Here is a 22,483-nt window from a genome sequence, read left to right on the forward strand (position 1 = left end):
AATAGCTAATTTGGCTTGCCATATGCGGCGACTCATTTTGCCAACTCTGGATTGGTAACGTTAATAGCGCTTGGATAACAGAGGGTTACTTACCCTTCCTGTGATCGAGTACACTTTCTTCGTCTCAAAATTATAAATTTTTGTAAGCATTAAACCCATCCTGGCGTGAAGTAACGGTAGCTTGGCGGGCCACAACAAAAAGTACCGTTGGTCGGTTAAACCCATGGTAAAAAATCCGGAAAGGAAAACTGACTGAGCACATGACACCGATTTTAAGGTAACTCAAAGCTGAATGTAACGTAAAAAGCACCACAACCCATAATAAATGTTTTTCCAAATATATTTATATTACTATTTTTTTCATAATGTTGAGACGTGCTGTGCTCATTGCCATGACACAAAATGGCGGCCAACGTAGAATTTACGTGAACAAAAACAAACAAATGGGGTGAGATGCAAACATTATTAAGAATTTTCAGTGTTCTTAACCTCTTTTGTTGTGGGAAAATGTACTTTTTAGCTTTACTATGTACCCTAGTCAAGAGGAAAATATTTTTATTTTATATTTATTTTGCAAATATTTTACTTACTTTTGCTAATTCATAAACGTAGATTTACTAATAAGAAAGTGAATTTGAAGTTATTGATAACTGAATTATGCTTATATATTAGCAGTATTAGAGACTCTTCAATATTTGTGAATTCTACTACGTATTAAATATATATTTGATTATGACATATGTACATTCTGTATTTTTTATTTGATTTATACTTATTCCCTGGATTTTCCCAAAAGATGTTTTGCTGAGGTTATAAATAATTTGTTTATTTTCATAAAAGTTGAACATGATGGTGGAAAATAAGATGACAAGGTGGACCTTGGCATGACAGTGTGGACAGTGTGGCTTTATGTAGTGGACTAAATATGGAGGAACATTTGAAAACAACTGGTACAACAAGAAATATTAAAGGCCCCGCATCTTCTGTTATCAATTAGGTTTTTATTAATATGCAAATTGTTGGAAAAATAAACAATTATTGTCCTTAAATTTAAACTAAATTCACTAATGAATGTAAATCTTCCAACACAATCTCACGGCAATTGGTAACTTTTTCATTTAGTGGTTAATTCGTATGAATTCGTACGATCTAATTCGTACAATTTAGTACGATTTGCTTATCCCCCAATGACGGTTGGGGTTAGGGGTGGGGTCAGGTGCCACACCTCCTTTTTAAAATCGTACCATTTCGTATGACTGAACTCGTACGAATTCGTACGAATTAGCCACTAAACTGGCAAAACGTAAAATACTTACTTTTTTCTCGTGAGATCAGGCTGACATTGATTGTATATTCTACTGGAGGAGTGAAGGGAGTGCTGGGAGCAGCTCAAGTTAAGCACCTTAATAAAACTGGTTTTATTTTTGAATAAGGTCAATAATTAGATTACAAATGTTCACATAAATGTACAGATACTCAGGGCTGTATTTTTATTTCAAACAGTCAATGAGCTCCATTGTATGGACTTTAAAAGGATATTCTTTATATAAACTGAGACAGATATTGCCAAAAGTTTTGTATTGTCCACTCATGTATTGTATCTACTGGTGTAGTATGTGTGTGTATACGTGTTGTAACATAAAAACATTAATTAATTAACAATACTAAATTAAATAAATAAAGTGTCAATAACAATGCATATGTCCACCCAGGAGGATTTGTGACAGTGTGAACAATGACAGGAAGGACATTTTTGGTTAAAGATAGCATTTATTCAACACAGGTTGAGCCTGCAGCTGGTAAAGTGTCTCCTTATTTAAGCTCTTTGTGTAAAGCTATATTTTTGATTTATGAATTTTATAATATTAATTAATATTTCACTATGACAGGGTGGACATGTTAGGCTTGACAATGTTTAGTTTCAAACACAATATGAAGAAGAAGAAAAAAAGAAACATGAGTGTGTTTACTGTGTGCACAGCAGATGTTTTAACCTCCTCTGAAGAAATGCAAAATGGGCACAGGCAGGGGCGGACTGGGACCAAAAATCAGCCCTGGCACTGTAGCCACATTACCACAACGACACAGCCCCATACACAGACACGCACATTTACAAATATTGGTGTACAGATGGTGAAATAATATAAGCAAAACCATATTTAATAGATATTTAAACATTTAATGTATGTGACTGGAACAAAAACAACTCATTTATAACAAATTTATACATGCAATCATTTCATTCATTCATTTTCTTGTCGGCTTAGTCCCTTTATTAATCTGGGATCGCCACAGCGGAATGAACCGCCAACTTATCCAGCATATGTTTTACGCAGTAGATGCCCTCTAAGCTGCAACCCACTGGGAAACCCCTACACACACACACATTCATCTACATGCACTACGGACAATTAAGCCTACCCAATTCACCAATAGATCATGTGTTTGGACTTGTCAGGGAAACCAGGAGGAAACGAGAGCATGCAAACTTCACACAGAAACACCAACTAACTCAGCCGAGGCTCGAAATAACGACTTTCTTGCGCCCCTGCGCTGTGCCCTTTTAACACTATTTTAGTTAATTTTATGCATTTGGCAGCGTCTGATTTTAAAGACATTTAAAGACAATACGAATATTTAAAAATCTTTTAATTTGATCTAATTTACCTACTTTTTAAACTCACTGAAGTTGGCTGAGCAGTGTGTGGGACATGGCAAAATCACATCCATTTAATGAAAGAATATGGCAAAAATGACAAAAACATATTTCAAAACACTTAAATAGTTCTGCCTGCATGTGTGTAAAGGTTTAACCAGTTATACTAAAACATCAGAATTTCATTATTTCTCATTATGTTCAGGACTGATTCAATATTGTGGGAAATCAAAGGCACTTTATAATGATAATGACCTACATTTTTTGTACTGTTAAAATGTTATTTTGAGTTCTGGGTTTGGTTCTTGATCTTATGTGGGCCTCTGTAGAGCTTACCTTTAGGATGCAACAAATAAACCAGTGGTCCCAGGTCAAAAATGCCTTAAAAATAAAAAAAATACAAATAAATAAATAATAATAATAATATAAAAAATACTTAATAAGCAAAAACTAAGACAATAAACCGACGTTATGACTTTTTTAGGTTGTAGAAAAGACATTGTTCCGCCAATAGGTGGCGATAAACAACCTAAATGTTTCACTTGATTATTTAAAAATGCCTTATCTACAGATATATGAGGTCTATATGAGCGATTAGTTTTTGAATTAATTAATTTCAATTAAAATTTGCATACATTTAACAATTTTTTTATAAAGTATAAAACATATATATTAACAAGTTGTAGCTATGCATGGGCCGGTTTAAGATTCTGATGGTTTGATAACCTTGGATATAAATATCACGGTTTCACAGTATTGAGATTACTACTGTAAAATATATTATTTTTAAACGTCTGGGTAAAAATAAAACCTTTTCCCCTTTGTACACAATATATTTTAATTTGAGGAACATAAAATATATATATATATATATATATATATATATATATATATATATATATATATATATATATATATATATATTATGTTAAGCTAAATAATTCAAATCAAAATTCAATTAAGACAGACTTTTGCTGTCTTAATTTGTTTCAAAAACAGATTTTTTTCACAACTAAAAATGGCAACTCTGGAGATTATTTCTGCTGGGGATACTGCTGTGCTAAAAAAAAAAAAAAAAAAAAAAGTAAATAAAAAAATCTTACCTTGAACACGGTTATCCTCCCATGTCTAGTTGTAGCCATACATGAACAATGGTCTATATCGGACATGCCCAAACTAGAGCCTGCAGGCCAAAATATGGCCCATGGTAACCTTTGATTTGGCCCACCATCCCATCTGAGAATGGTTTAGAGATTTTCATTTCAAATTTAATGTGACCTTATCTATGTTTGTTTTATTGTTAAGCTACAAAAAAGCTATCTGAAACTAAATGTTTCAATGTAACTGGTGTGAATGAATCAGATTTAGTTTAAAATGTACATAAGACAGATAGAGGACAATGCAGAGAATTTGGTGAGCGAATCAAGTCAAAGGCAGATTCTACTTGACGAGTGACTATTCAGCATTGAACTCCACTGTGTTATAAACGTGATTATGTTTTAACTTAAACTACGTTAGTTAATATGATTAATTTTTTCTATTTATTTTTTATATTATTAATTTAATTAGTAAATTACCCATGGCAGTTTTAATGTGAAACAGTTTGGTATATTTATCTTTGGCCCACTGCTATCAATGATGTTTGTTTTTTGGCTCCTCATACGAAAATGTTTGGGCACCCCTGGTCTATCAAGATGCCCAAACTTTTTCTTATAAAGGGCCAAAGATCAAGCTTGATTGAGTTTGAATTTACCATTAACTTGCCATGTGTAATTTCCTGATTTATTTGCTAATATTAAAAAAAAACAAACAAGAAAATGTTGCTTTAAAACATAAGTTATTGATGCAGTTTTATAGTGAACTTATTATAGTAAATAATAACACAATGGAGATCAATGCAGAATACACTAGTCAAGCTGCTCCTGCTTTTGCCTGATTAGCTTGCTCTTTTCTTGTGCACTGTCCTCTGTCAAGCGGCAGTATTTACATTGTAAAAGTCAGATTTAGTTATGTTTAATTTTAGTTGGCTTTTTTGTAGCTCCTTAATTAAACAAAGAAACAAAAGGTAACGTTAAATGGGAAATGACAATGCCTGTCAAAGGCATTCACCCCAACCAACTCCCTATCATTCTCCCTCTTGTTTCAGATAGGATGGTGGGTCAAACCATAATTTACATACAGTTGAAACCAGAAGTTTACATATACTCTAAAAAAAGGAACATAACCATTTTTTTTAAAAAATGTCTGATGGTTTCATACTAAATGTTTACTATTTTAGGTCTGTTAGGATTACCTAAAAGATTAAAATTTGCTAAATGCCAGAATAATGACAGATTTTTTAGAGATTTTTTTAAATAAAAAGTCAAAAGTTTACATACATATTCTTGGTATTTTTTTTAGCTTTGCTTTTAAACTGTATAACTTTGGTCAAACGTTTTGGGTATCCTTCCACAAGCTTCTCACAATAGTTTGAAGGAATTTTGGCCCATTCCTCCTGACAGAATTGGTGTAACTGACTGAGATTTGTCTTGCTCGCACAAGCTTTTTCAACTCTGCCCACAAATTTATTATAGGATTGAGGTCAGGGCTTTGTTATGGCCACTCCAAAACATTCACTCTGTTATCCTTAAAGCACATTGTAACAAATTTGGCAGTATGCTTAGGGTCATGGTCTGTTTGGAAGACCCATTTGTGGCCAAGTTTTAATTTCCTGGCTGATGTCTTGAGATTTCGCCTTATTTCTACATAATGTTCTTTATAGTAACAATGACAATAACTTTATTGTTAACAGATCAGGTTAAGTAATGTTACATACACACATAAAAAAAAAAAAAAAAAAATTGTATATATACAAAAAAAAAAAAGGAAAGAATTTTTTTTTAAATATGTATGGAAAATATTTTATTCACAAATAAAAATTCTCGAATTCACAGCCTTTTTCACATTTTTTAATTGAAATTGATATTTTATTAAATTTCTTAGACCAGGGGTGTCCAGACTCGGTCCTGGAGGGTCAGTGTCCTGGAGAGTTTAGCTCCATTCCTAATCAAACACACCTGAAGCAGCTAATCAAGCTCCTACTAAATATACTAGAAATTTTGGACACCCCTGTCTTAGGTCGCACACCAGAAGCACCGCTTGGTGACGCGCAGCGACACGCATTTTAGAATTCTAAACATCGGTTTCTATCAAGTTACACACACCAGCGCCGCAAGTTGCCGGCGCCCAGCCACAACTCAGGACACTGTTCATATTTCTGCCGTGCCACAGAGTTCCATCTGATTAGTTTAATTTTAAATAGCATGCGAATGTGCGCGTCTGGTGTGCGATACTGTCAACTGTCATGTGCTCGCCGTGTCGCGGCGCATCAGGTGTGTGATGCCCTTCAGACTGATTAAAAACAAGAAAAGTGATAAATTCTTGCATTATAATGATTTTGGAACTATCACGGATACATAACTGTGGCAGATCCACTTGACCATGTCTACATGCCTAAATGCATTGAGTTGCTGCCATGTGATTGGCTGATTAGAAATTTGCGTTAACAAGCAGTTGGACAGGTGTACCTAATAAAGCGGCCGGTGAGTGTGTGCGATTGATATATAAATATATAAAATACGCCACCTATTGGCATATCAATGTAATTTCTCCAACCCTAAAAGTCACAATTTCTCTTTTTATCTCGTATTTTCGAGTCATAATTTCTGTTTTATGGCAGGATTTTTTTTCTTACCTGGTGGAAACTGTCGTCCGTAGTAAAGAAAGTGAAGGACTGAGAAGAACAATGTTTTTAAATAAAAATCTTATTTTAATTTTAAAGATAGTGTCAATGACAGACTTATTTTCTTTTATTTTGCAAGCATGGTATGGTATGAGGGGTTTATATACATCAGGCATCTCTCTGCTGACATAAGCCAAACTTGTTTAGGCCTACTCTTAAAAAAAAAAAAAGCCTGGTAATTATCAGTCTAAATATCTCAATGCGCAGTAGCTTTTCAATTTAAAGTTTTAAATTTGTCAAAGTGACTTTTTAAACCAATATATTGCATTAGACGTCAATGTCCAATTATGCAATTTGTAAGCATATAAATGTAAAAACGCCCAAGAAACACAAACTATGGGAAATTAAAGTACCAAGTCAGCAAACCAATTGTTTTTTTTTTGTTTTTTTTTAAGTCAATTTGACTTGGATTACTTGGAATACAAAAGAAAATCAGTTGCAGTTTTGTCCATTTGTTGCATTTATAACATTTTATAGACAAATTCACATCAAATCAGCGAAGGTTTAAAGATGTAGCTGCGTGTTAAACTCAAATCTCAATTCTCCATTAAGATTGTATTATTGTGCTCGATTAAGCCAAAAGAATAAATTACTACAAGGCTTGTCTAAATCCTTCATAACTGTTGATATTTTTTGCATTAACACACACAAATTTGCACCTCAAGTCTTCATATTTTAAATTCAGCAACGTTTACCACAAATCAGCTGATGTCCAATATTAAACACAACACAACAAGCATGTTTTATATACACTGCTACTTCTCCAGCCATTAAAATCAATCCTGAGAGGACATCCAGCGCCACTTTTAATGTTTCTGCACCCTGGATTAGGCTTCAGACAGAAGCATCATCCTGTTGAAATAACAAATAAAGTTAATATAAATATGCATGTTAAAGATGGAGAGTACATTTGATGTGGATTCTTTGTGCAAAATGTGAGAACGTTTGAACATAACTTGTGAATTTTAAAAGATTTAAAGAGATTTCTGCAGGTAAAATGACGATGTTATGTTATTGGTTGCTATACTTAAGTAAACATTTTAACCTATGCCTATTCACAAATAAATAAATTAATAAAAAAAAAAACACAAATTATATAACAAAAGTAACCAACATTTATTTATTGGCAAAATCTGACAGTATGTGGTCGTGTTTTTGTTTTGTTTTTTTGGCCCTGGACACTCAATTTCACCTCTAATATTTAGGCTATTCTTATTTATTTTGAAGATGACTACAAAACATACATTAAAATTAAGATACAATTTATTGTTTATGATAGCTTTTTTGTTTATTGATTGCTTGGAGCGTCTGTTGCCGAAAAAAAAAAAAAAAAATACAGAAAGTAACAACCACAGACTGTCCGCTACTCCAGATTATTTTGTTCACTCGGTACGTAGTATTTAAGTGTGAAACATTAAAAAAAAACTTTTTTTTTTTTTTTTTGTTAATGAACTGCTACACATCTTTCCATTAAACATTTCGATATTAAATTGATGTTGCGTCTCTTAGATTGCAATGTAATTTTTCTCAATTGTTTACACTAGACAATTAAATATGCTGTAAAAAAGTATAGGCTGGTAGCTATTTTATTTTGACTGCGGATGATTTAAACTGCTTATTTTGTCTGACCAGAGGAGGACTGCATGTATAAAATCATGAAATGACACAGCATGTTTAATTCCTCTACCGACTCCAAAATTACGAGTTGAGAATCAAAGTCGACTCCAAAAGACCCGAAACGGAACACTCTTAAGTGTAGGTGTGAATAACATACAATTAAATTGGGTAATTTAATAGATAACATGAATATTACCTGGTATAGTTACTGTTTTTACATTACTGTGAGGGTTGGGTTTAGGGTAGACATTACTGAAAATACAATTAATTGGTAATTTATTGAATAATATAAGTAATTACTGGAGGTTTGTGGATGTCGGGTTAACCATAACAAAAAGTATGTACATTAAAAGTAAAACGTACTAGTGTAAACAGCACCTGAAGAAGTTCACCTTTAGGCCGGTCTGTCCAATATTGGTCAAATTTTAATAAACAACCTGCAACACTCAAACTCTTGGCACATAAAATGTCATTTATATGGGCGCTAGGGTTATCGCAATACAATAAATTAATCTTACGATACTATACCAGCTAGTCTTTTGCAGGTACACATCTCTTTTACATGCTTGTGCCGATCTATTTTTGATAGTTTAGTGGCTAATTCGAGTTCAATTCCTATGACTTTCATTCTTTTTCTCTTTCTTTCTTTGTCTCTCTTTCCTTTTTTCTTTCTTTCATTCTCTTTCGCTTGTTCTTTCTTAATTTTTTTCTCTTTCGTTTGTTCTTTCTATAGTTTGTTCTTTCTATAGTTTGTTCTTTCTTTATTTTTTTCTCTTTCGTTTGTTCTTTCTATAGTTTGTTCTTTCTTTCGTTTGTTCTTTCTTTATTTTTTTCTCTTTCGTTTGTTCTTTCTATAGTTTGTTCTTTCTTTCGTTTGTTCTTTCTTTATTTTTTTCTCTTTCGTTTGTTCTTTCTATAGTTTGTTCTTTCTTTCGTTTGTTCTTTCTTTATTTTTTTCTCTTTCATTTGTTCTCTCTATAGTTTGTTCTTTCTTTCGTTTGTTCTTTCTTTATTTTTTTCTCTTTCATTTGTTCTCTCTATAGTTTGTTCTTTCTTTCGTTTGTTCTTTCTTTATTTTTTTCTCTTTCATTTGTTCTCTCTATAGTTTGTTCTTTCTTTCGTTTGTTCTTTCTTTATTTTTTTCTCTTTCATTTGTTCTCTCTATAGTTTGTTCTTTCTTTCGTTTTTTCTTTCGTTCAATTGTTCTTTCTTTTTTATCTTTCTTTCATTTGTCCTTTCTTTATTGTTTGTTCTTTCTTTTTTGTTTGTTTGTTCTTTCTTTCTTTTGTTCGTTCAATCTTTGGTTGGTTCGTTCTTTCTATCTTTTTTTTGCTTTTTTCTTTCACTATATTGTTTGTTCTTTCTTAATTTTTTTCTTTCAGTTGTTCATTCATTCGCTCTTTCCTTAGTTTGGACTTTCGTTTGTTCTTTCTTTCGTTTGCTTTCTTTTTTGTTTATTCTTTTGTTCGTTTTCTTTTTTGTTCTCTCGTTCGTTCTTCCTTTCATTCGTTCTTTTTTTCGTTCGTTCTTTCGTTCGTTTTCTTTTTTTTCTTTAGTTTGTTCGTTCGTTCTTTTGTTCATTTTCTTTTTTGTTTTTTCTTTTGTTTGTTTTCTTTTTTGTTCTATCGTTTGTTCTTTCTTTTGTTTGTTTTCTTTTTGTTTTTTCTTTCATTTAATTGTTCTTTCTTTATTTTTCTTTTGTTTGTTCTTTCTTCTGTTCCTTTGTTTGTTCTTGCTTTCTTTCATTCTTTCTTTGCTTCGTTCATTCTTTGGTTGGTTCATTTTTTTCTTTAATTCGTTTTTTCTTTCGTTTGTTCTTTTTCTTTCGGTCATTTGTTCGTTCATTTGTTAGCTCTTTCGATCGTTCGTCTCTTATTCTTTCTTTCTTTCTTTCTTTAGCCCTTGAAAGAATTTATAATTTTAGATCAATTGGGATGTTTTACAATGTTATTACTATGGATGGGCATATTTTCTATTATATTGTCTAGAACTAATGCAAATAGTAGACACATTTTGAATCAACTCAGTTGTGGCGCTCATTTCACATCAGCGAAGAGTATAATGCTATTAAACGTCACAGTATTAGATTTTAAAATAAATGTAAATGACCATGATTATGATGATCTTGATTAGTTAATTTAATCAGAACACAACAAACAAAAGTTGAACAAATGTAACATTGGAGAGCGAGAGAAAGAAAAAAAAACACTCGATTACTTCAACATAAAAACAATTTTGAGACCCACACGGCAAACAGTGCAAAGCCATTACATTAACAAGTAAATAATAGATGGACAATTAAAAGAGTTTCCTTTTGGGAGCTTGTGGAACTTTTCATATCTGTTGTCGGCGTTGTAACAGAGTGCGGCTCAGAGTGTATGATATCAGTGCATACAGTGTGCAGCAGAGATATCATTTACACATCAGACCATGAGAAACTGCACTTGCTTACTTCAACATTTACAAAAGTGATACAAGTCTAATAGCCTTTTATAAACACCCCAATTGCATTTTGTGCTCCAAAACATGAACTAATTAAATTACAGTCAAACTCACACATATGGATTCCTTCAATGGATTTTCTGAAATCAATGACTACAGTAGACTAAACACATCTAAACTAGGATTTGACTAGTGTAGATTTGGTGATTGTAAGAAAACATGTTTGGGGGCATCTCTAATACTATATTTGATTAAAAAAAAAAAAATGAAGCCATTATTTTTAAATTCTCATCTTGTCCAATTTGATTCTTAAGACTCTCAGCGCTTCAATAAATAAGTTTAGTATTGGAATACACAGTATTACTTCTCTTTTAGATTTATAATGTATTTTACAATCATAAAATTCTTGTTTTCAGTTTTTTAAGCATTTCTAAGCATTCATAATGAGAATTTATGCAGCTTTAATTGACAAAAATAGTCCCTAAAAGTAGCTTCTTTCTTATACAAAGCTTCATTAAATTTACTTTTGATTTTGAGGTGGAATGACCCAAAATGGATGTCATGTTAACAGTTTTTAACATGTTTTACCAAAACAGCCATCAGCATTGACGTAACATTTTGGTGTAGGTGAATGTGATGAGTGAAAAACGTTGATGAATTTGGGCTAAAATGAGCCAAATCAGCAGCAGATTCACTTCAGCACAGCAACAAGAAGAAAGTTCTGCAAAATGCACAATGCACAAAACGAGACCCCATAATGTAAACAAACCCCAAACAAAAGAAAGCAGATTTCAAAGAAACCAAACCCCTTAAACCAACTTGGAAGAAGAAAGACTTGAAGGCACCAGTGAGAAGTTCACACACAAATTTCAGATCGAATAAAAATCAAATCCTCACCTGCTATCCCGTCGATAAATTGAATTAAATACTCTAAACAGATTTCTTTTAGCTGTAAAACTACGTATAAAAAATGAGAAAGTCATGAGATAAATTACATTCAAAAAATTGTCCTTCGAACATAATTAGCAAATGGTTATTCTGCAAAGCGGACTCGCATTTCTTATATTTATATTTATATAAAAAAAATAAATATCTTTTTCATCTCCCGACGCAAATCAATTCCATTTGTGTCAGAGAGAACGAGGCGGGGGACTAAACAAATCAAAGTCCACCGAATAGTGTCTTTATAGCACTGGTGCTTTCAGCGCAAGTTCGTAGAAAGAGAACACCCAAACTGAAGATTGCAGACAACTATTTCCAGACCCTCCAATTACAGCAGATTGAAAGTTTGATGGGTTACCCAAAGCAATTATCATCACTCAGTTTCCAGAGGTAAAAATATCTTGCAAGGCAGAGTTTGAGATTTAAGCGAGAGGGGGAAAAGTCAATCACAGTTACCACCACCACCACCACCATGCCCCCAAAGAATGGCTTGTCTTCTTGTGACCGTTTATACCTTACTCCTGAAGAGCGGTTTGGCTCCGGGTCCGCAGTACTCGTTGTAGATGAGTTTGAAGAGGAAGAAATGGAAGAGCGTGATGAGGGACGCCACACTGAACCAGAAGAGGAAAGGCAGGCCGGGGTACTGTTTGGCCATGTGGTCCTCGTGAGCCAAGATGGCCTTGACGTGCATCGTGTGTCTCAGGTCTTGAAGGTGAGTGAGATCAGTAGAGATGTAGAGTAGCGGCGTGATAGGCTGGGTGACCATTACTGGAAACGTGTGTCCTTTCAGTTCTGAGGTCAGCTCCACAGGTTCGTTCATGCAACCGGCCTCGCAGGCGTACAGCTTGACCGGTTTCTCCTGAGGCTTGACGGAAACGTGCAGGAACGGCTTTCCTTCGATGTCCTGCAGCACCGCTAGGTTGATAAGATCTTTATTGTAATGGATACCTCTCAGAGAGTAGCTGTTGTGAAGAACATCTGGATCAGCCTGGAACTGAAGGTGGTTTTCGGTGAACTGGAGACCGCCGAAGCTAAGGACCATACCTTGCATCATGCCGTGAGTTCCTGCAGCCACCAGCACCTTGCATCCTCTTTTCTGAAGGGTTAAGTTCCAGAGATTCACGAGCTGAAGGATCTGTGCTACGTTTGTTAGCCGCTCTGGCCAGAGGTTCTCTGCATGCATGGTGGCGTGGCCACTAAAGCAGTGATCAGCATAATTCAGACTGGACTCCAGGTGCTCGTGGTCTTCGGAGGTGAGGCTTTGGTCCAGTAGAGGCGCCGTGGAGGTTGACAGAATGTAGTATAGGGTGTTGTTGACTGTTCGACTGGACGGAGTGTGGGCATCTGTGATCTTTCGGATTTCCACACCTGAAAAAGAATCAAAGTAAACTCATATTAGAAAGCCTAAAGGCCAGGAAACACCAAGCTGATGGTGACATTAACCCGTTGAGAAGCGATGTTTGGAACACACTATATTTCATTTCAGCATTGATATTGCAATGTGTGCACCCGCAATAGTCACATCACAAGATATGCAACGTCGACTCTAATTTAGAGCTGAACTGGAGCCACAGAATTGTATTTAGTTACAGTATATGGAATTTTGATACACTTTATGCACAAAAAAAGTTTCTTACTTAGAATTTTTGTCTTGTTTTTAGGAATGTAACAGCTCATCTGACTCACGATTTGATATGATTCATGATACTAATCTCATGCTACAATTTAGTCACGGTTTTTTAACAAAATTATTTGAAATAAATTTAAGGTGAAGAGCCCTTTCATTATTTTCTTAAATGCTGCACATTTTTTGCAATAAAGGCAATAATACATGTTTTCCCAAAACTAATACTGTGACTGTACTGGGATTTTGCATTTTAAAAAAAGAAAAATCAGCATATCTATGCAGTGTTTCCTCTAGGATTTTTTCCAGCTGTGGCGGCAGACCTTTTACACAGATCTAACAACTACCAGTGGCGTTATTTCAATGACAAATGTCGTGAGCGCAGTATTACAAGTCCAGATCAAACTTCTTGCACGCTCTGTAGTTTACGCTGCTTAAGCACAGATTTTCTTGTGCACTCTCAAACAAACATTAGCCGCGTTTCCACCATCGCGCCTAAAGTGAGCGAGCCAGGGCGAGTCAAGGCCAGTCGCGTTTCCACTATAACTTCCAGGGCCTAATCGGGCCAAATCGGGGCTTTTTTGGGGCCAGCGGCCGGCCTTTTTCGGCCTGCCGAATAACGTGGGCCAAAGAGGGCCAGCCAGGGCTTCGGGGCGGAGTGAAAGGCGAGGCAGGGACAGTTTTCCGATTGCACAGGAGTACATGCGCCAAACACATAAACAAATAAATAAATAAGGGAAAGAAAACATCTGGAACAAATTATAGGCTGGGTTTTTTTTGCGTATGATCGCCCTTATGTTGCTCTTTTAAATGTAAGGCTGTTGCATAAAACAATAAAGTAGTTTTAATTTATAAGTGACTTTTCTTTGCTGCGTCCTCCTTGATGTTTTAATAACACATAATAATCTTTACACCATAGTAAAGACACAGCAGACAGTAAAGGTTTTCGAGAGTTTTAGATGCCTGTGTGTGTGTGTGTGTGTGTGTGTGTGACCGAGGAAATGAGCGATCCCTTCATAGCTCTGTTGATGCCGCGAGCGGCTTTTTTCTTTTATTTTTTGTTTTTATTTATTTTGGAGATAATACACTATATGAATACAACAGAAAGACATTAAACTACAAATTTCGTGTCCACTTTTGTAGGCTCAAAACAACAGTGTCATATCTAGATAAAATAACCTAAGCTATATTGAAATAATTTAAAGAATTACAAATATCAGATATAATAAAATCAAATTAAATAAATAAACCAATATCAAACTAACAAAAGCTATAGCTATAACAATTAGGTACTATATCAAACTGTTTTAAAGCCATATTAAACTTTCATTTTTCAAAAGCCTCTCTGAAAAAAAGATTTTAGATATTTTCTAAAAACAATAAACTCCGGAGAATGTTTTAAATGTTATTTATAAAGTATTTGGATACGATGAAATTAATCAAATCATGCAAACAGAGCATTTTCAGGATTGAGTGAAAGCAAAAACTAGGCGACCTTTTTTCTGTCTGCAGCTGCGCAGCACTTTACAGACGCATCGGGGAAAACTGCACGTTCGAAATGTGTTCTGTGTCCTCAAACAAGTGTTAATGTTTTTATATGACGTGGTAAAATTAAAAAAGCAAATGTTAAATACATAAAGAGCTTTATTAGTGCATAGCTGCTGAGCACAACAAAATATTAGCTATATTTTATTACATGTTGCTCTTATGTGCTGAATCACTTAACACTTTCTTTTACTTAAGATATAATAAGCAACATCTTTAAATAAAGGGAATCACCTATTAAGTGTCATAAAGCCTATAGGTAAAAAGTTCCTGTTTCAGTTCTCTCCGGAGCATTTGGGATGAATGTTGGACAACGTCTGTCTAGAGGATGTTATAAAATACATTTTATGTCTAGTTATTAACGGAGAAGTTTATATATGTGGTTTTATATTATGGATGTGTGCGCTCCCTGCGCTGGGTCCCTCCGTTAATGGCAAGACCACTGGATTTCAATGCCAACAGTCGGTCGGCGAGTAAATGACTATGATAAATGAGAACACACAGGCATGTGCGTATAGACATACATTGTACTGCTGTACAGTAACGTTTCATTTCTTTGTTTTGGTTGTCCTAATTTTAATAGTTTCGTGATGATGTGGTGTGCTTTATCTGCCTGATTCCCGCTGAAGTGGGCGGATTACTAGAAATTAAACAAAGCAAAGTAAGAGAAGATTCTGTACCAGAGTAAACTTAGACTCCCTAGAAATCTGAGAGGGGTCTGGCTGCAAACCTGGTGCAGTGCAATCTGGGCTGCATCCAATGCTTTTTAATGGGCTCACCTAACCCCACCCCTAACCCTACCCGTCAAAGTGACGTCACTCGCTCCATTTGAGTGCATTATGTCTGACATTACATCGCTAAGTGATGCAGTCTCAGCTTGCATCATAAAGGCTGCATCAAGATACTGTTGAGAAATCAGTCAAATAGTGCCATTTAAACCATCTTGTGAAACTGTATTTGTAATATTAGATTTTTTTCAATATCGTAAAGCCCTAGAGCACACCAAACTAGAGGTCTGCATTCCAGGGGCGCCGCGGGACCCGACCAGATTTCTGTGGCGCGGGAATAAATTTCCGAATAAATCGCGGGAGCGGTCGGTAACGAGTTTAATTTGGGACGGGAGCGGGCTGTCTAGCAATATCGCGGATATTGCTATGTGACTGAGAGAGAGCTGTGCCCTATGTGTGTGCTTGGTGCTTATGTGTGTGTGTGTGTGTGTTAGTGCGCGCGCTCATATAGCAGGTCGCACACCAGAAGCGCTGCTCGGCGCCGCGCACATGACATTATTAAAGTATCACACACCAAACGCGCACATTCTAATGATATTTAACATAAAACTAATCAGATGGCGCTCTGTGGCGCGGCTGAAAAATGAACTGCGTCCTGAGCCGTGGCCGGGCGCCGCCGACAAATTGCGGCGCCGGTGTGTGTATCCTGTTAGAAACCTATGTTTAGAATTCTAAAATGCATGGTGCTGCGCGGCGGCGCTTCAGGTGTGCGACCTGCTTATGAGAGAGAGAGAGCTTTGTCTGTGTGTGTGTGTTTATACAGACAGCTTGGCTGTCTGGACTGTATAGCTGGGTGATTTTCGGTTTTGTTCTCCCCCGCTCTTTAGCGGGATCGGGCACGGCGGGCAGAAAACTGGGCAGGGCGGGCAGCGGGACAACAAATTCTTAATATAAGCGGGATCGGTCGGGTTCGGGCTAAAACCTGGCGGGTGCGGGCGGGAGCGGGATTCAAAATTTAGTCCCGCGCAGATCTCTACACCAAACCATCTACCCGAACTGCCTCTGACTGATGGCCCGACTAGGCCTGTCACAATAATCAATATATCGACTTATCGCACAACACATGGAAATGACCTCAATATATACCACTCATACATAAAAATTTGGCCACATTTTACATGATTGCGCAACATCTCTGGGTGCATCACGCTATCCTAATCGTGCCCTGGGGCGTTTCCTGATTTGAGTAGTGTGAGTACTCTGAATCGGGCTCAGGCAGGGTTCAGTTGACCGGCCCTGGCCCGGTTGGAAGAGGTGTGCCAGAGCACGGTTCACTTGGGCTTTGTCGCGGTACACTTGTAGTGTGTGTGCAAAACACACCTGAGCTCGAAACTGAAGACGCAATGTCACTTTAAAGGGACTGTTTCATATGGATTAATTAATCATTCTTACTGTTCAATGAACACAAACTGTCATAGTTTATTAAAGACACAAACCCCTCACTGCACCTTCAGCAAACCTAATACCTGCAGCACGAGGACTTTTATGCGTCAAATGCGGCTGATCTATTCAGCGAAATATTTGACTGCCTGTCACTCACTGCATATTAAACGACTTAAATGATATAACTAAAGAAATCTCCACTGCGCTGAGTGAGAGTGCTTCTCTTCTGTTAAACTAAACAGTGCATCATTGATGACGTAAGGGTGCCCTGGCTCGGATGCAATGTGAGTGCGGGCCGTCGGGGGAGACGGGAGGGGGGACAAGCATGCCCTCTATCACTATTGGAGGTTTCAGGGTCAGTATGTTTTAAAAAAAAACACTATAGTATTTACTATAAATTACTTAAGCATGTTTTCATGTGGGTGTCTGACAACTGACAATAGATCTGGTAGCAGATATCGCAGCCTCTGTTACTTTTTACCTTGCTCTTTTTTTGTTTAATTATTTTTTATTTAGGATATGTGTTTTCACATTCTGACTCCAAGGCCTGATTATTAAACTGTTAAAATTAAATATAACTAAATTAAATATTCATTAGAAAAAAAAATCATTCTGGAATTGTGTAATGAGTGGCATAAAATGGCCTTAAATTGACAATTACCTCAATATCGTCAGCTTAGAATTATAAAGTTGTATTGTATTATTGACTAATGTGAAAATGTTCATCTGATTAATGTACAATGCAGTTTGTAAAGTAATATTTTCTGCTATTTAATAGATATATTATATGAGAGAGTTGCTTTGTTTACCAAATAAAGTGGATCTAATTGGATTTGCATTTTAAACATTAAAGTTAAAAAGATTTAATTTTTTATTTCACGTATTAATGTTTTAGTTATAACACTCCCAAAATAATTCCGCAGAAACCCGCAGATTTTTACCAAAATTCTCTGCAGAAATAGCAAAAAACGTCCGCAGAATCCATTTGGCCCTACATATAACTAATAATATGTGTTTAACAGTTCTCTTTCATACATTAACATGACAGAGACCCTAAAAGTACTCAATATAAATTATCAAAACTTTCTTACATTTGCAAATTGGAGTAAAATAAACCACGGTAAATGCAGACAGAACCTTCTAACTCTGAAAAGTCATTTTCCGCTTGGAATTATAAGGTTCTATCTGGCAGATCATTCATTGAAGCATTACTTTTCAAGAAGTACAATCAAAAAATATATAATTTGGTGGTGTAACAATATGTTGATGCTTGAGAAAGTAACCTTTTTGCTGTCTATAACATTTAGTTAATGTTTTAGGATGAATATTTTTACTTGTTTAAATTTAACATACAAGGCTTTGTTGAATATGTTATCCAGTGCAGATGTTAATTTTATATAATTAATATGGTCATCATTTTTAAACTGTATGCTTTATATGAATTATTGAATTATATTTATTGAATTTTATGCTATATTTATTGAATTATATGCCCCATGAATTAAATAATGCATTTGCCCTTCAAGGCTTAGTCTTACATTTAAAGACTTTAAAAGAAAACAGACTATGAGCAAATAGCTTAGAATGACCAAGAGGCGACACTCAATAGATCGTTCCATCGCAACAGCAGCGCCCAGCAACAGCCCTGGATTCCGCCGTTTTGGAGTGAAAGTGATCGGCCGTCCATTGGATCTCATTACTTTTGCGATGGCACGCAGCTGCTTTGTTTATTTATTTATCTATTTAAAAAGCGTATTAAAGCTGAGATACAACCTAAAAGACGACAATACAACACTTATTAATCATTTATTTTACAGACTTATAATATGCTGTTGTTCTATTGGAGTTTTTATTCCAAAATGGCCACCGCGCCCTCTAGTGGCTGTTTCCCAAATTACACTAGAGTGTCGCCTCTTGGTCATTCTAAGCTCTTTGAAATGAGTTTCATAAACACTGAAAAGTGTTTCACTGACTATATATACACAAATAAAAATCTTTCACATTTAATATATACATCTTTTTTTATTTCGTTTCTTTTTTTTAACAGTGTAAAATTTAAAATTTAATCTCAGTGTCACAAAATGCTTCTAAATCCTCACATTTACGCACATCTCAATTTGTGTGGTGCGCCATTATTTAGCCGACTCTGATTTTGTGTGATTTTGTCTTTCTGATCTTACAATGGAGCAGTCCGGCAAAATGACAAAGAAAGCTGATCCTGATTGGTCCTCGTGCGTGCATTAAAAATACTGATTGGCTCCCAGAAAGAACCTTAAAGAGTCAAGCTAAGGGTTGACTTTGTAGATAAATCGTTTTGTTTTTTAAAGGGTCACGAAACACCAAAACACATTTTTTGAGTTGTTGACAGTCGTATATGTGTCCCACACTGCTATAAACACTATTAAGACACCTATATTTCACTAAAAAGTGTAAATTGGTTGTTTTTGCGTTATTTCAAGCAAATTCGTACTTCCGGTTTGAAACTAATTTTTAAAGCTGCGTCACGGTCATGACATAATAGCGTTGTATTCCAGCGTGCAGACTGGGCGTCTGTGCCAGAGTGAGTCTTATTACGTCTTACAGTGTGCTGCATTAATGCATGAGTAAAGCTTGGTTCAAACCAATCAGCGCGCTCTATTGTGCAACTTCATTAATATTCATTAGTGTCACAGTGTTTTCACGACAGAGACGCCACGTTGTGTTGGCAAAACAAGCGTGAAGTGTTGCTTTTATAGTTTGCTGCCGTTAAGTTTTGTTTTCATTTTCTCTCTGTGAGAGCGCAGCTGGCGTCACGTGTGGATTAACAGTGTACGCGACGCTCGACAACAATAACTTACGTGTCTAAGGAGGTTTATTGTTTACCTGAGAGCTGTACTCATCTCCAAACGCTGAGATCTGGATTCGCTTGTAGTCTCCTCTTCATAAAGACGCGGCTCTAGTTACTGGTGATTGTCCTGTCTCTACAGATTTGGTAAGTGAGCGACCAGTGCTCTTTGTTTATTCAGTTTGCTCGTATCGAACTAAGTTAACTATTGCACCGAGTCACCGAGTGTAAACACGTTAGCATCACAACCAAACTTTAACCTCGTGTAGGGTTTTTACCGCATTTAGTGACCGGAATAACACACGCGGCTTTCTGACGCTACCTGCCGTGTGCATCTAAGTTTCCGGGAAATGCGGAGGGTTTTTTTTTTTTTTTTTACGGGATCAAACATTGCATGAAAAATACACGCTTACAGCAGTTCCTCGAATCAAATATTCATGAATGAATGAATGAATTCCCTAAATGAAAGAGCCAAACTGCAGTTAAAGTCCACCATTTAATAATTTGGCAAATAATTCGACTACAGATGTCCATGTAAACACCATCCCTTTCTCCCGTGTGTGTGTGTGTGTGTGTGTGTGTGTTTTGACTCTGAAACTCTAGCGTTCCCAAATAGACAATCCCACACCATCCCACTTTAGTTCCTCCGACACTCCCCCCTAAACAGAGCTGGACACACCCACTTTTCTGACTTTTTCCAAAGTAGAGGTGTGAAAACACCCTGCTGAAACGAGGGGGTTTCATGGCCCTTTAAATAAAAAGTCTTAAAATGTAAACAACTTATAAAAACACATCCCATAATGTAAATAAGTTGTCTTTTAATAATATGTCAACTCAATTTTGACAAAAATGTCAGATAGAACCTTATTATTTTAAGGTGACGATATATTTTGGTGCAATATATCATACAATAATGGAAATGTTTTTGATTATTATAATAACAACATTATATTAATAAAAACTATCAGACTCAATCAACGTACCAGATATGAAGAGATCCACCCACGCTTGCTGATGCTCCTGCATCAATTCTTCAACATCAACCCGGAGGACATCCACCATTTCTTTTCGGACTCTGTCTCTGAGTTTATCCAAGGTGTCGTCCAGTTTCCCGCCCTCAGTGGGCTCTGAAGTGTGAATCACGCTCACCAGGTTTGCCGAGTACTCGGATTTAGAAGGAACCTGAATCTTGTTGCTTATTCTATTCGTGGCCACCACCACCAACACGGTGTCCTTCTTTTCAGTGAGCACCCTTCCGGAGGACACCGCAAACTCTTTATCGTCCATCTTCTCCATTTTGCTCCTAAATGAAAGAGACTCCAAGGACATGTCAACGGAAACCATGTGATCTGTAGGGTTTGATATGAGGATTCTCTGGAGATGAACATTGTGTCGGCTGCGGTGCGCAATGAACTCCTCTCGTATGACAATGCAGTCACGAGAAGACTGAGATTTGGCTGTCTGGAAGCACCGAGAGGAAAGAACTGAGCCTTTTCTATACCACAGCATCATGGCTTGCGCTTCGGAGCGCGTTCCTGGCACCTGCAACCGCGCAATCGGGCTGTAGTCGGTTTGGTGAACCGGTGCAGATCCAGGCTGCGTAGATGAAGCAACCCAAAGTTTATTGGAATCCACATCCACTAGAAAATGTCCATTGCCGACCACAAATGTTCCAGATTCTTTGGTTTGAGGGGTGTGAACTACTCCATCCCCTCGGTCCGCCATAGACACCCACCTGTGAAGATCAGTCTGCAAACACACCCCCGCAGCCCCCCCGGGCTCCCTGGACATGCTGAACAGCTTCAGCAAGCCATCTGAACTTAGGAACCAGTAGTAGAAAATGAGGAAAACCAGTAGTCCAACCAAAACACGACGGGCCCAGCTGCTGGAGAGCAAACTGGGCAGCCCCTTTAATCTCTGCTGAAGCCACATGATTTGTCGTTTGCTCCAAATGCTCTTTGGTGGATTAAACATAAACCACTAGTGTGTTTCTTTCTTTAGTGGAGGCTATGTAGTATGTAGGGCATCAGTGGCTTCCTGACAGCAGTAAAAGCTGGGAGTGGCAGTCAGCTCTTGCAGCTCTCATAGCTGTAACGTTAATGACAAATCAAGCTTAACTTGAAGAACAACACGCACGCGCGCGCGCGTCAATAAAGTCATTCACTCACAGAATGGTGGATAAACCTTTCTGCATCATTCAAGAAGCAAACATACTCGCGTTAAAACATGCCACAACACAACTCCAAGCATTAGTTACACGAGAGTTTGCGTGTATTTCCCAGTTGCTGTTATCAGGCTAGTCAGCTGACAGGTCAACACATTTGAGCTCACCCATTTCGCGCTCGCTCCGGGACTTATTTTGGTACATCGGAGCGATGTTTACATCACGTAATCATGTGTGCCTGCCAGACTTTAGTTCGTCGTTGATTGTTTGCTGTATTTTCAGCATGAACATGTCATCTCTCAGCCAGCTGACATCTGTTTGTGGAAGGAAATCAGGCTGCCGTAAACATACAGGAAGTGTCGGAGTTTGAGATGTGTCGTAGTGTTTCAAAACGCTGTTCTGAGAACAGCCGTTGCTGCCTGTCTTAGTTCACTGTGGCATACGATTGGAAGACAAAACTGATGCTGAAACAGCATATTAAACTGGTAAGGCAACTTCTAAACCGCTTTACGGCAGTAGTGATGACAACTGCCCTTCTTTTTATAGAGTGGACGTTTTACATATGACATTAGCAATGTAAATAAATTTTTTAATGCACGCTAAATGTAAATACATTTTAACAAAAGCAAATATAACGTTAGATAGCAGGATTTTAGATACATGTTTAGCCTATTTGGGTTATAGTATTATAGATAGAATTATATAGAATTTTAAATA

At 36.6% G+C, this 22,483-nt stretch overlaps 1 protein-coding gene and 1 long non-coding RNA gene across 4 annotated transcripts; one reads left to right on the forward strand and one right to left on the reverse strand.

Moving 5' to 3' along the window:
* Positions 1-6,443: 6,443 nt before the first annotated feature.
* On the reverse strand, positions 6,444-22,086 carry si:dkeyp-104h9.5. 3 transcript variants are annotated; one of them, XM_087263731.1, is made up of 4 exons: positions 21,934-22,086; positions 20,586-21,690; positions 11,953-12,806; positions 6,444-7,289 (listed from the first exon to the last, which is right to left on the reverse strand). In XM_087263731.1, exons 2-4 carry the CDS (start codon positions 21,574-21,576, stop codon positions 7,272-7,274), a joined length of 1,863 nt encoding a protein of 620 aa, XP_087119857.1. In that variant the 5' UTR covers positions 21,577-21,690; positions 21,934-22,086; the 3' UTR covers positions 6,444-7,271. The 3 variants fall into 3 exon arrangements, 2 of the variants coding, with proteins under 2 accessions (XP_087119857.1, NP_001107084.1); NM_001113612.1 differs by lacking the exon at positions 21,934-22,086 and having other exon boundaries at positions 20,586-21,534; XR_015497236.1 differs by lacking the exons at positions 6,444-7,289; positions 11,953-12,806 and adding an exon at positions 17,293-18,290 and having other exon boundaries at positions 20,016-22,086.
* Positions 6,830-10,267, forward strand: LOC147835814 (uncharacterized). Its single transcript, XR_015498537.1, has 2 exons — positions 6,830-8,786; positions 8,974-10,267. It is a non-coding gene; the product is annotated as an uncharacterized LOC147835814 (long non-coding RNA).
* Positions 22,087-22,483: the final 397 nt, after the last annotated feature.

This window comes from Danio rerio, chromosome 8, assembly GCF_052040795.2.
Source record: "Danio rerio strain M-AB ecotype USA chromosome 8, GRCz13ab, whole genome shotgun sequence".
NCBI classification, from domain to species: Eukaryota; Metazoa; Chordata; class Actinopteri; order Cypriniformes; family Danionidae; genus Danio; species Danio rerio.